The 14514-nt window shown below is 31.3% G+C and overlaps 1 protein-coding gene across 1 annotated transcript in view; it reads right to left on the bottom strand.

The window, feature by feature from the left end:
- Positions 1-3900: 3900 nt before the first annotated feature.
- LOC118184887 (receptor-type tyrosine-protein phosphatase kappa-like) overlaps positions 3901-14514 on the bottom strand; it is a 640424-nt gene continuing 629810 nt past the window's right edge. Inside the window, exon 16 of the mRNA XM_085812647.1 lies at positions 3901-14006. Coding sequence (XP_085668773.1) covers positions 13941-14006 — 66 coding nt within the window. The 3' untranslated portion in view covers positions 3901-13940. The remainder of the gene's footprint in view (positions 14007-14514) is intronic.

The raw sequence follows: 14514 nt of genomic DNA, 5'->3' as shown, positions 1-14514 counted from the left end.
AATTTGTTCAACTATCGATTTCATATTTTGTAAAACTTTAACGAATTTTTGATTAACAAACTCAACGATTTCAAAGCGAGTAATGGCAACACTTTACAAAAAAAAAAAAAAAAAAAAAAAATTCTCTCCAGTGCGCGAGACTGTGTATCAGAAATTCTAAAATACGCTCATTTAAATTGCTGTTGAATTGAATTTTATGGTTTAAGTGCGGAAAACGTGATATTTAATAAATAAAGGCAACTCACAAAATATTAAAAAAATGCCCCTTTCGGCGTAAAGTAATATTTAAAAGCTTTCGATTTTTTTAAAAAATGTTTCCTTATAATGTTTAATATTAATTACCAGATGCAACGAATTATACCTTGTTAGCAAGATCCGTGTTTTTATTTATTACGACATGATGAAAATTGATTCCTGCTGCCATCTAGTAGCAAAATAGAGTACTAAATCAGAGACGCAGACTAAGAAGGATATTCATAAACTCAAAAAAAGAATTGTTCTAAAATGTTGTACTGTATTAATATATATATATATAAAAAATAAAGATATTTTCCCCATCAGGCAAACAGGTTAAGATAAGTTTCATCAAAAGAAGCTGAAATTGAAAGAAATAAGTGTGTCATACATATCGTTACGTGAAATAAATAATTTGAAATTATTTTAATTTCACAATGAAATATATACTACATTTTATTGAGTGTAGCTAGTGAGGAATAATAATAGACATGACGAACTGCGTTAACTACAATTAAATCGCTTAATTTGTTAATGCACAATCCACAACAGGCAATTTTAAATAAAAATTAAATATCTTAACGTTTGCCAGAATGGCAATGTGTCAAGCGCGGAAGGTGAAAACATTTTGTTTCGGAAAGTGACAAAGAAGTTTTATTTTTAAATCGCACAACTGGTTATTTACAGTTGAAATATAAATATAAAATAATACTTTGCCGAGTTGTAACACATTTCTTGAAATCAGTGGGTTTTCGGATATTTAATTTAAACAAACGTCTTACACTTTAGCGACACTGATACTGATCTATATCACTTCTGGTGTCAACTACTTAATAGTTCTTATCAGTTCATTCTCAGATGCCGTGGCATAAATAAGGGTATGCAAGGAATGCCATCGCATAGGGGCCTGAAGGATTTGGGGTGTATGAGTGTCCTGCTGAACTACATTTACATACTTAAACTTAAAAACACTAATAAAAATCATTCTGCAAAAACTGTATGTTCAAATAGTTTTCTTTATGAAATTTATGATAAATATGTTTAAAATTTACAAATATATCATTTACATTATAAAAGTTCTTATTTATGACTTGTATATTATTGCATAAGTCATGTTCGTAAGCTGAGTTCATCACCAAAGTGCTATATATTAGTGTAATTACTTTTTTGTACGTTTACATATCATGTTGTCTGTCAGTTTATAGCCTAACCAGTTATTTACTAGCATGCTAAATTAATTGGGGGGGGGGAGGAAACCCACCTTGGATTGGCGCAGATTTTATATAGAAACTCAAAATATATTTGCATGTAAAACCTACTGGATTTTATTTAAAAATCTCCGCAAATCTAGATTTTCTCCCCCCTTTTTTTAAGCATAGTAAATTTATTGGAGAGGGAAGGAAAATGTTTTACATAGGGCGGAAGAGTTCACTGCTCATATGTTAAAAAACTGTTCACGGTAGTTTTAAAATTATAGTGCATTGCATCCACCCGAAGGCGAAGTTGTACAACTTGAGTTAGTCAAGCAATCAATATTGGGTGGAAAGTCAAGATAGGCGTGGCCACAATCAAACTTCAAAATCTTTCGATTCACTTAAAAGTCTATTTTCTGCATGAGCATAAATTCATAAAGTCAAAATTCACTAAGTTCTTAGTTAAAGTAAGGAAGAAAAATAAGTGAACTGAAGCCGAAATAAACTTCTCACGATATATATTCGGGTATAACAATACGATGCACTCAAAAAAAAAAAAAAAAAAAAAAAAAAAAATAATAATAGCCCGAGCAATACTCGAGCGTGACATTTTGGAATACCAGTGCTATTTCGGGCATGACAGTTAACCAAAAGGTTTTAAACGGGTGTCGTCGTCATAGAAGCCAAGACTATTGGGGCAAGGTATTGTTTACTGAACGAATCAAAATATAGTCTGAACAGTGATTACAGACTGGATTTGAGATCTGGAGAGGTCTGATCTGGAGAAAGGGAGGAACACGCAACTTGGCTTTCTTTGTTCGTGAAAAATCCCGTTTCCGTGACCGTGGTTTAATAGTTTGGGAATGAACCATGACAATGGCTGCACCAAGCTCCAGATCTTTCAAGGAGGTTCTGTAATTGCTCGTAGACATGCGGACTAGATACTGGAACCCCAAGTTAGACTGTTTAGGGATGCTGTTGGCCCAGAGCCTTTGTTAATGGATGAAAATTATCGGCCTTATCGGAGCATATGTGGTGTAAGAATACTTGCAAACTGAAGGTATTACTCGAATGGATTGGCCACCTTACTCAACCAACGTGAATCCGGTTGAGCATGTGCGGAAGGCCGTAGCAAGCCGAATTTGTGAGCTGAAAAATGCACTTTTAGACCAGTGGCTTGCAATTCTACAGAACTTCATCAGCACTTTGGTAAAGTGTATGAAATCAAGATGTGAGGTATGCATATCTGTCCGAGGTGACCATACACCATATTAAACAAAAACATTTTTCCACTAGAGATGACTTCATTTTTCCATAATGCTTTGTAAAAATTTTTATTAATAATTTTTCATTAAGTATTAGTTGCATTTTACTTCTGTCATTATCCTTTAATTTTGATGCTCAATGTATATTTCTAAGTGCATTTTTAAATGTTGAAGATTTTCACGATGATGATGATTGTGGTACGAATCCTGATAATGGAATACTCATGAACTTCAATATTTTCTCCTATTTTTGGTCTTTGAATATTATTTTTTTTTGTTATTTAACAATTTTTTATATATTAATTTGTTGCTTTTAATTCAATTGTAAGTGGTGGTTCATTTTTTATTTGTCATTTTTGTTTTAAGCATAAAAATTGTAGTATATTTATATAATTCTTTTTATACTTTTTTTTATTGAAATTTGATAATTTTGAATGCATTTGTATTTTTCTTCGTTCAAATATAATATTAATAAAATTTATTTTACTAAATAATGTCTTTATTGACGCTAAATGAAGTTTGATAAATATTCGGTTATTTTCTTTTGTTTAAATTTCATCCAAGATAGCCTCTTTATTTGGTATTATAGTTTTATAAAATATCTTAGCAATAAACTAAGTGATAGTAACATTTGGAAGTTGCGAACATCAGAGGCAAAATATTGCGAAATTTAACGATAAGTTTTACAAAATTATAGTGTATATGGATAGAAAGTGTATATGTATTATAGTGTATAGTGTATATGGATAGAAAGTGTACATGTATATGGATTAACTACTCAAATGATTGGCTTTTATTTACGATAATGACAGTTAATAACAATTTAATGATGGCACTTAAATGTCTTTCAATGGATATGATTACGTGAACAACTCTTATGCGCATGGTTGCCAGAGTTTGGCGATTTCTAAAAATTTGGCGACTGCTACTAAGGTGGTAGTGATAATACGTAGTTACTGATATGTGAACATGATTTTATATTTCTTATAATTTTAAATATTATCTCTTGTAATCTTAAATAATGGAAAAAATTATTGGCGCTCCTGGTAGATTTTCGAAAAATAGTAAAAGATAGTTATTGAAAAGCAGGTGTTGTCAAGCTATAGCTTCAGGATGTATTAATAATTTTTCTTTTTGTTAGATGTTATGTTATGTAACAAGAATATACGCTAATGACTTTAAGACAGAAAATAAACAGTATAATCACATAATTAAAGTATAACTTTTTATTGACGTAAAACTATCCAAATTTCAGAAGAGAAAGCATATTTACATATAATGCTGATAATTCTCAGAATATTCCATTATGACTCACCGTTTGTTGAAAAATAGACTTGTACATAATAGAATGCTATTTCAACATAATGATTTTTACAAATCTAACAGTATCTGAATCTATTGAATAATCATAACACAGTTAATTACATATTAACTTCTTACTTTTTAATTTACTCCTGTTACTTAAGTATCTTATATATTACTCGATATTTCAATTATTACGTTACATATTCTGCCTTAACAGTTCTAAGATCTAAACTGAGTACAAAATTATCGTTAAAAATGTTTACCATTTTAGCTAGTTACTTTATAAATTTACCCTGTTGTATGCATTTTATTTAAAGTAATATAAATGTGCACTTGAACACAGGTTTTTACAAATTCTAGTATCAAATATATGTTTTACTTACATCTTTCCTACTTTATGTAGTATATCACTATTCTGTGCTTTCTTAATGTGTTTTGTATACTTTTTAAATTATGTGTTATACTAATTGTACTCTACAAATTACTAACGAAAGTGATATAGAAATGCTTCTTCAGATTCTAACGTTTGGTATTTTATTGATAAACACCAGCACTTATTTTGAGTGTATTACATTCATTGCAAGTGCAGGTATATTATTAGAAAAAGCTACAAATGTTTCATTCTTTCTTAATTTTCTCCGAATTAATTACATTAAAGCAAATAAAAATTTAGAATACAATTTAAAATTTTAATGCAGTTTTTCTGAAAATGGTTGCTAATAAAATTTGTTATGAATATGACTTCGAAAACGATTCCAAGCTTCCAAACTTTCATAACATGATATATTCAGGAAATTATAGCATTTTATGAAATATGAAGGGTAAAGATCCCTGCTTAATAATATTTCTTGAGTTAAGGAAGAATATGAAATCAAAACGTTTAGAAAAATTGTGAGGTTGCTTATCCCCTGCTTATTTTCTTAAAATTATACATATTGTGTTTCATGCGGCTATTAAACGTTCAGTTTTCGTATGAAAGTTGATTTTTTATAAGAAATGTTAAAAATTAATACATCTACACTTTCTCTTTTATATTTTTATTACAATTTTAGGTAATTAAACTTAATGAAAGCATTCTTTTGATGTGGAACATGATAATAAATTCAGTTCAGTGTTTATAGAATATATTAGAGTTGAACGATCCGCTCCGGAACTGATTCGAAGAACCGATTCACTTTGCTGAACGAATGAACAGTTGATTCCAGAAAATGGAGTGGTAGCTCTTTTACAGGTCACAGAGAAGCTCTTGTCGAAAGCTTGACAGGAATGGAGATGTAGTATTCGTTCACGAGTTGAATCACTTTACTGAGAGAGTAATGCATGATTCATGGAAAAAGAGCCGAGTTTTTTTTTGGGTGTATGCCAAGAAAGTTCGATTCCCATTTCAGGGAAGAAAAGAATGTTTATTCATATATGTTAAAAGAGAGTTTAATTTTTATCAGTTTCCAACTTTTCTTCAATTTTGTTTTATTATAGATTTTTATTGGTAGTTCTGTGTAGCAAAGATGTTTTAGGGACTTTAAAAATACATTTGAAAGAAGCCAGTTCAAGATATTATTAGCTTTTGGTTGAGTCGATTCTTCCGATCCCACTGCTCGTCTTATTCTTTTCGTTGTTCAACATGGTTAACCATTTCCGATCCCATTGCTCATTCGATTCTTTCCGCTTTTCTCTGCATCTTCCCATATCACTTTCGATTCATGCTTCTGGATGTTTTTCATCAAGGCTATTGTTAAGGAGCGGGGAGTCATAAAAAAAGACTCAGTTCAGTGAAAGAGCGGTTCTGATTCGATCCTATAAAAGAGCTGTTTTGTCCATCTCTAGAATATGTAACCATGGAAATTATTTTTATACCATTAAAAATGAATGCTGCGTTATCAGTACCTCATACTGCATGTCAGTATATGTCTAATCTATGGAGTCATTTAAAAATTGTGAAGCTCGATTGTATTCGTAGAGAAAAAACTGTAGCTAGAGACATTTCTAATGAGAACTGAATTAACTGGTGTACAGAATTTACGGTTTACATCGCAAGCAAGATATTTGGATTTAAAGCCTCGTGTACATTAATTAGTAAGATTGGACCCACGCTTAGAGTAAAATTTAAAAATTGCTGTTACGGTAAAATGGATGAATTTTTTTGCTGCATTTGTTTTGTTAGCTTCTTAGAGTTAAGTTATGCAACCAAGTAAAAATTGTGTACTAAATAATAGATTATAATAGATAAGATTTCCTAGGTAATTCTTTAGTTTGTTTAGAATTTGTGTTACTAAAGCCAATATGTTACATGATAATGCAATATGATTATGTTACTTATTATGCGAGAAGCATTTAAAATGTCGTCTACTTTTATCAGATAAGAAAATACACATATTTGAGATATTAATGCATTAAGGTGAAAATATTTATACCATATTTCAGAATATTTGCCTAAACTAAATGCTTATAAACTTACTATATGTTCATGAAACCAGATTACTTATAATATGTCATATGTCAATATTTAAATTCTTTGCGCATGTTACTTAAATACTGCACATTAAAATCATGAACAGTAATTTTGAAAATTGAAATAAAAAATCTGAATATTTTTTACTGTATAGTAAACTATCTTTCTAGAAGTTTAAAATCGTTTATGTAATTCTCATTAAATTTTACAAGCATTAGAAAAGCAAATTTCTACCAGACATATAGGGTGATAAAAACCTAGGAAAACAAACTTCTGGGAGGTATAGTGTACACCTAGACGACTCGGAATTACATACAACGCAGGGTAGGAAATGCAGCCCTAACGAGATAGGGGTGAACGGTTGGTGCTTTTATTATGTATTTCTAAGCATAAGTGCGCAATTGGAGTTTTTTATAAAAAATTTCCCAAGATACAAGCGAATTTACATATTTAGGGCGTTTTCAAATTTGTCATATTTGTTATAAGTGATAATACCGCGAAATGTGGTCTACGCGCTTTGTTAAAATTATTTGAAAGTACGAACTATGAGCTTTTTTCCGCTCGTGTACAATGAAAAGAAAAATAGGTTGTCATAAATTAAGAAATTCGTTAAGTGAATTATTCTTGGCGCATACTGAAAAAAAATGCACCAAGATAAACTCTTAAATTTCTCTATTAATTTCGCACTAAAAATTACAAAATTTAATATCTAGGCATAATTTGAGTCGTAGAATTGTAATATGGAAAAACATTGGTATTTTATTTCTGAAAAAGTCCAATTTTGTGTCGAAATACCTATGTTAGAACAGTGCTTATATATAAATCTAATATACTATATCCTAAGACGCGTTTTCCAGACATAGAAAACGCAAGTTGAATTTCGACTATCGGTCCAGTAGAATGGGAGATAGAACTGTCCCAATTTCTTATGCAAGGTGTACATGTATTGTAAATTATCGTTCAATAAAGATTCCCCCGCCCTATTATTGGCCTGTTATTCCCCCATCTTTATTTATCCTCCAGGTGATCAGTGTTAGCAGGGGGAAAATTGTTGGTATTCATCGCTATCGCAAACTGACATTTAAAGACCAAAAGACTTTTTTGATGATGAAGGCCATCGACATTTCATAACATGGCTTAAGACGTTCCATGGAATCTCGGACGTTTTGAAAAGCACAGAGCGTTTTGAAATGGCAAATCTTTGTGGCTAATCTACCACGAAGGGCCGGTATATTTGAAAACATCCGAGATTATGCGTGTGGCCAAGTTAAGACACTTCTGTCAGCTTCGTTATTAGGAACATCATGGCTTATGGTTTTTAAATGTCAATTTGGGATCACGATATATTCATATTTTCTATCCTAACATATTTGTGTGTGTGTGTGTGTGGGGGGGGGGTTGTCGATGGTTTTCCTGCAACAGCCCCTAATATCCCTCCTACCTCGTTAGGATTGCATTTCCCACTTTACATTGCTCTAGGATTCCGAGTCGTCTACGTGTACACTGCCTCTGCTAGAAGTTTGTTCCTCTACTTTTGAATCACCATGTATTTTCTATAAAAATTTTTTATGTTTTTGTTTTGATCCAGTATAGCTAAGATAATTACTGAAAACGCACACACACATATTTTAATGTGTAACATGCAGTAGTTGCCGATTGATGTCATCGTGGTTAATTTATTATTCGGGTATTGTTTTCGAATTTATATAAGCTAATATATGTATTTCATTATTTATTAGAAACCACAATTCATTAGCAATGAGCTTAAGAAAGTTAATGAGAAGATTCAAGCAACGACGAAAATTGTTAGGATCACCGAAGAGTTGAAAAAGGGGCTGCTGGGAAGTATAAAGAACGCATGCGTATCTGGGACCTGGTTATCATATACTGTTAGCCAAGGAGGATGGTGTCTACAGTTGCGGCAAACAAACACGCTAAAGTTACAAAAGAGAGGAAATCTTTGTTAAACAAAGATCAGAACGTTACAGCATGTCGAAAAATATCTTCTGATCTGGATAGCTGGAAAACATTTATGTACAGTATCCCGTGCAGTGTTTCATTTATGCACAGTATGTAATAAATAATGTTTTACAAAATTAAATGTTAATGAAATAGATTTTTTTTTTAAACCAGAATGAAGTCCTTAAACGACAGATTACGTCATCAAAAGCGTTTGCTGATTCGGAAATTGTTAATTTGTGGGTTTTTGAAATGGAGCAATGAACTGAAAAACGATATTTATTATTTCTGATATTTCTTCAGAATGGTAGTTACACTCAGCGAGCGTAAAAGTCTGCTTTAAACATTCTAAATTTGTGCTCCATTTTTTTTCCTTTGTGTTTTAGTTTTTAAAATAAATATAAACGTTTTGCTGAATGTGACTACATATGACGAAGACAGGAAAGAATATCAGATTTCGTAATTTTTAGAAAAATGATCTTAAATTAAAAAATTTTAAAATGGGAACCTTTGTGCTATTTAGAACATTTTTGCAATTGAAAGTACAGTGGCGCCTCGGTACACATCCGCTTTGTAATACGCCCTGTTTGTTTGCATAGGAGAATTTTTATGTGGTACAGGTACGATATTTATTTGGAATTCGAACTCGAGTTCGATGAGTCACGAATCTGCTCCCAACACATTGGTTCACCTCTTTCAAGACAAAGCTTCGACTGTCCATGAGTATGAGTTTCACTTTTGTTACTATTCTGTAAACAGCCTACGCTGTAACTCCGAATTTCCATGTGATTTTGTGTTTTTTCGCGGACATGTTTCGTAAATTCATTAGCAATGAGCTTAAGAAAGTTAATGAGAAGATTCAAACAACGACGAAAATTGTTAGGATCACAGAGGAGTTGAAAAAAGGGCTGCTGGGAAGTATAAAGAACGCATGCGTATCTGGGACCTGGTTATCGTATACTGTATGCCGAGGAGGATGGTGTCTACAGTTGAGGCAAACAAACACAAAAGAGAAAAAAAGTTACAAAAGAGATGAAATCTATTGTTAAACAAAGATTAGAGCGTTAGAGCATGTCGAAAAATATCTTCTGATCTGGATAGCTGAAAAAAATTTATGTACAGTATCACGTGCAGTGTTTCATTTATGCACAGTATGTAATAAACAATGTTACAGTAAATATAATAGGATTCGTATAATAATAAACAATGCATTCCTATAATAATAAACAATGCATTCGTATAATAATAAACAATGCATTCGTATAATTGTTTCGTATAATAATAAACAATGTTAATTCGTATAATAATAAACAATGTTACAATAAATATAATAGGATTTTTTTTTTCCTAAGAACCGATTAATTATTAGCCCAAAGGGGCGTTAGACCCAAAGCGTTATTAGTCTCAAAACGGCATTTTGCGTAGTTTTACTTTCTGCGTTGGTTCACTTTTCAAACTATTGCCATCAAATATTATCGCCATGTATTATATTTAAAGAAGCTACATTTTGAATAACGTAGTCCTCCACTCGAACATGGGCACTTGGATGCCCGTAGTTTAAATTTCGAATTTGTTTGTCTATCTACTTCGAATTTTGTGAAACCTTAAGAAATTGTTGATTAACAAACTCAACGATTTCATATCGAGCAATGACAACACTGTAATAATAATAATAAAAAATATCTGCAGCGCGCGAGACTGTGTATCGGAAATTCTGAAAATATGCTGTTTTTAAATATTTTGTGATATTGCTGCTGAATTGCATTTTATGGTTTAAGTACAAAGAACATAATAAATAAAGGTAACGCACAAAGTGTTAAAAAGATGCTCGTTTGGGCTTAATATAAAATCTGAAAGCTTTCAGACATTTTCTCTTTACTTTTTATTGGAAAACTTGCTTGGTATATGTCAAAAAATCGGAACAGATTAATGATGTATATGGAGGTACCACTGTATACACCAACTAACCAAAACATAGAAGTGAAAAGGGCTCATAAAGACTATTATGGAGTCAGTGTATAGTGTATATGTTACCGTGAAAGACCGAAATTGGAGAATGTCGACTTTCACCGGAGAATGTCAACATTCACCAAATACGTCGGTGAAAGATCGAATATTTCTTTACATTCTTGTACATTCGGACCCTCACCGGTGTATATCGACAATCACAGATATGCTCTGGTGTAGGTCGAAAAGAGAGGAGTATATGTACACGCTGCCATTCTAAAAGAAAGTGTTCCACAAATAAATGCAATTGTAAAAGCAAGGGCCTCTTGTGCAATTCAAAGTGTCATAATAGTTTGTTGCAATAAATAAGATTTGAATCACATAATTTGGTAAGTTTATAACTTCTATTATTTTCCTTTCTCATTTTGAATGTACTGTGTGTTTTAAGTTCTTATGTTCTTAAGTTCTTATTCTGAGTCTCAAGTGCGTTTTTTCGCGAATGAATAACGGAGAAGGAAATATATTATTCTTATATGTTCAACATTCGCCATTAGTACACGGTGAATGTCGACATTGACCGGTGTAAGTCAGAAATAAGAGTATTTGGAAAATATTTCGGACATACACCAAGAGACTATGTGAATGTTGACATTCACCGGTGAAAGTCGACATTCTCCAGATTTCGGTGTTTCACCATAACATATATACTTCACCTCTTGCATTCGTATAATAATAAACAATGTTACAATAAATATAATAGGATTTTTTTTCCTAAGAACGGATTAATTATTAGCTCAATGAATCTATTCTTAGGAAGTTTATAGATATGTTTAACAATATAATAGACATAGTTAAGAGATGTAATTACACTGATATAGTTAAGAGGTATTTTCTTTTTTTTTAATATTTTTAAAAGACTTGCGGAGAGACCTCATCACATTATAAAGCTATGTTTGAGCCTCAAGAATATTTAAAAAAAAGTTAGACTAATAAAACTCAATAATTTTTCATGTCTTTTTGGAATGAAAGCCGATTTTAGTGTTATTGTTCTATTGATTTAAGTTTAGTTATTGCAGTAAATTATTATAAAGTTGTAATATTTTACCGTAAATATGTACACCTTTTACGCAGTGTGCATCAGTATAACAAATAGAACATTTTATTGTATGTTTGCTGTACTAAGTACGTATATAAATCTACAAGAGCTATAAAAGTGCTTTGTAAATTGACTAAAAAAACTATTTTAGCATGTTTCCATGCATTATATTCGTTTTTCATTTATACTATCTACATCGTGCGATTAGTAATAAGAGATCGAAGAAAATCTTATCACAATTCAGTTTCAGTCGTACTAACCATTCTTACCAACTGATAAAACAGAAACGCAAAGTCAATGGTAGGAAGCTTTTAAGTAAATTGTATTTTACTTAATTGATAGTGATGATTAGTAATTGTTTCGAGAGTTACCTTATCTGGAAACAGATATAGAGTAAGTAATTAACGAAATATTTATATGAGTGATAGTAATTTTTTCAGAGATTACGTTATCCGGAAACAGACTTCGAGTTAATAATTAACGAATGATTTACATGAGTGATAGTGATGAGTAGTAATTTTTTCAGAGGTTACCTTTTCTGAAAACAGAGTAAATAATTAACGAATAATTTACATGAGTGATAGTGACGATTGTAATTTTTTCAGGATTTACGTTATCAGGAAACAGATTTAGAGTATATAATTAACGAATGATTTACATGAGTGATAGTGACGATTAGTAATTTTTTCAGAGGTTACGTTCCCTGGGATTTAGAGTTAATAATTAACGAATGATTTACACGAGTGATAATGACGATTAGTAATTTTTTCATAGGTTACATTATCTTTGAACAAATTTAGAGTAACTAATTAACGAATGATTTGCATGGGTGATAGTGACTATTAGTAATTTTTTCAGATATTAAGTTAGCTGGAAATAAACTTAGAGTTAGTAAATAACGAAAGATTTACATGAGTGATCCTGACGATTAGTAATTTTTTCAGGAGTTACGTTACCTCGAAACAGACTTAAAGTTAATAATTAACTAATGATTTACATGAGTGATAGCGACGATTAGTAATTTTTTCAGAGGTTACGTTCCCTGGGATTTAGAGTTAATAATTAACGAATGATTTACACGAGTGATAATGACGATTAGTAATTTTTTCATAGGTTACATTATCTTTGAACAAATTTAGAGTAACTAATTAACGAATGATGTGCATGGGTGATAGTGACTATTAGTAATTTTTTCAGATATTAAGTTACCTGGAAATAAACTTACAGTTAATAAATAACGAATGATTTACATGAGTGATCCTGACGATTAGTAATTTTTTCAGGAGTTACGTTACCTCGAAACAGACTTAAAGTTAATAATTAACTAATGATTTACATGAGTGATAGCGACGATTAGTAAATTTTTCAGAGGTTACGTTCCCTGGGATTTAGAGTTAATAATTAACGAATGATTTACACGAGCGATAATGGCGATTAGTAATTTTTTCATAGGTTACATTATCTGGGAACAAATTTAGAGTAACTAATTAACGAATGATATGCATGAGTGATAGTGACTATTAGTACTTTTTTCAGATATTACGTTACCTGAAAATAGACTTAGAGTTAATAAATAACGAATGATTTACATGAGTGATATTGACGATTAGCAATTTTTTCAGGAGTTACGTTATCTGGAAACAGATTTAGAGTAAATAATTAACGATGATTTACATGAGTGACAGTGACTATTAATAATTTTTTCAGAAATTACTTTCCTGGGAACAGATTTAGAGTACATAATTAACGAAGGATTTACACAAGTGAATGATTAGTATTTTTTTTTCAGAGGTTACGTTACCTCGAAACAGACTTCAAGTTAATAATTAACGAATGATTTACATGAATGATAGTGAAGATTAGTAATCTTTTCATAGGTTATCTGTCTGAAAACAGAGTAGATAATTAACGAATGATTCGCATGAGAGATAGTGATGATTAGTAGTTTTTCCTAGAGTTATCTATTTGAAAAATTATTTACTATAAATTATTAATTAATAAAGGAATGCAATATAAAAGATAAAATAGTCTAAAGTTCGTGTCTATAATTCTGTAAAACATTTTAAAGTTATTTTTGACTCTAAGAAATTTTATAGAATTTTTTCATTTTTGCTTATAGATTTTTGGTATGAACAAAGAAAATGAAATTATATAAAACACTTTGCTTCACACTTTGCACAGTCAAGTGCTGATAACAACTACACATCAACCTTCCATTTGCAACAGTTCATATAACTTGCACCGTTCTGACATCATTCGTGAAACCAGGGTTTATTGCAGAACACGACCCCGGGCAGTACGTTTAAAAAAGGAAATGCAGAAAAAATATAGGAATAATAAATGTGTAGAAGTGGACCCTTGGATAACTGGGGATCGAGGGCATCGAATCTCCTCTGGGATGTACGCTGTTCGCTCTTTTGTAGGCACCGAGATTCGAGAAATTATTTCTGCTTGTTGGTCATTGGTTGAACATGGAGGGACTCATCTGTATTTCAGCCCTTATGATGGTAGTTCATGATATAATTCAGAAGCAAATCATAGCAGTACTTGTACTCCGTCTGGAAAGACAATTATTAAGATTTAAATTACATTGAAAAAGAAATAATTCATAACATAAAAATTTGAATTAAAATAACACGCCAAATAACGATTACTGGGGGTGGTAATAGAATTTAAACATTTAACTGCATTCTCAGTTCTAGACCAGGACCAGGTGCATTAGATTTTCTAAAGGCCCTTTCACATTCGTAAGGATCTTTCAAATCTAGTTAACGATCCCAGTTCCAATTCGTCTTTACCCCCACCTTTTAAGGAAAGTATCTTATAGTTTTCATTTTCATCAATAGATGATGGCAGTAGCTTGAATTTCTTCCTCATATTGCTACTGCTTTAGCAGAGGTGTCAATTTCATCATTTTCGCCTCTGCAACTGAAGAAGTTTCTATATTTAAACATTTGAAACTAATCCTGCAAATTTATAAAAATGACGCCGATTCTTGTTGGCTTGGCACCTCCAATAATTATGTAGATATATAAGTTTTAAGGTACTTCTTTCTTACGCTCCCGA

This window comes from Stegodyphus dumicola, chromosome 3 (assembly GCF_044657685.1).
Source record: "Stegodyphus dumicola isolate Sdum_Otavi_A_Nest chromosome 3, ASM4465768v1".
Classification (NCBI taxonomy): Eukaryota; Metazoa; Arthropoda; class Arachnida; order Araneae; family Eresidae; genus Stegodyphus; species Stegodyphus dumicola.
This window is presented reverse-complemented; position numbering and strand designations above follow the sequence as displayed.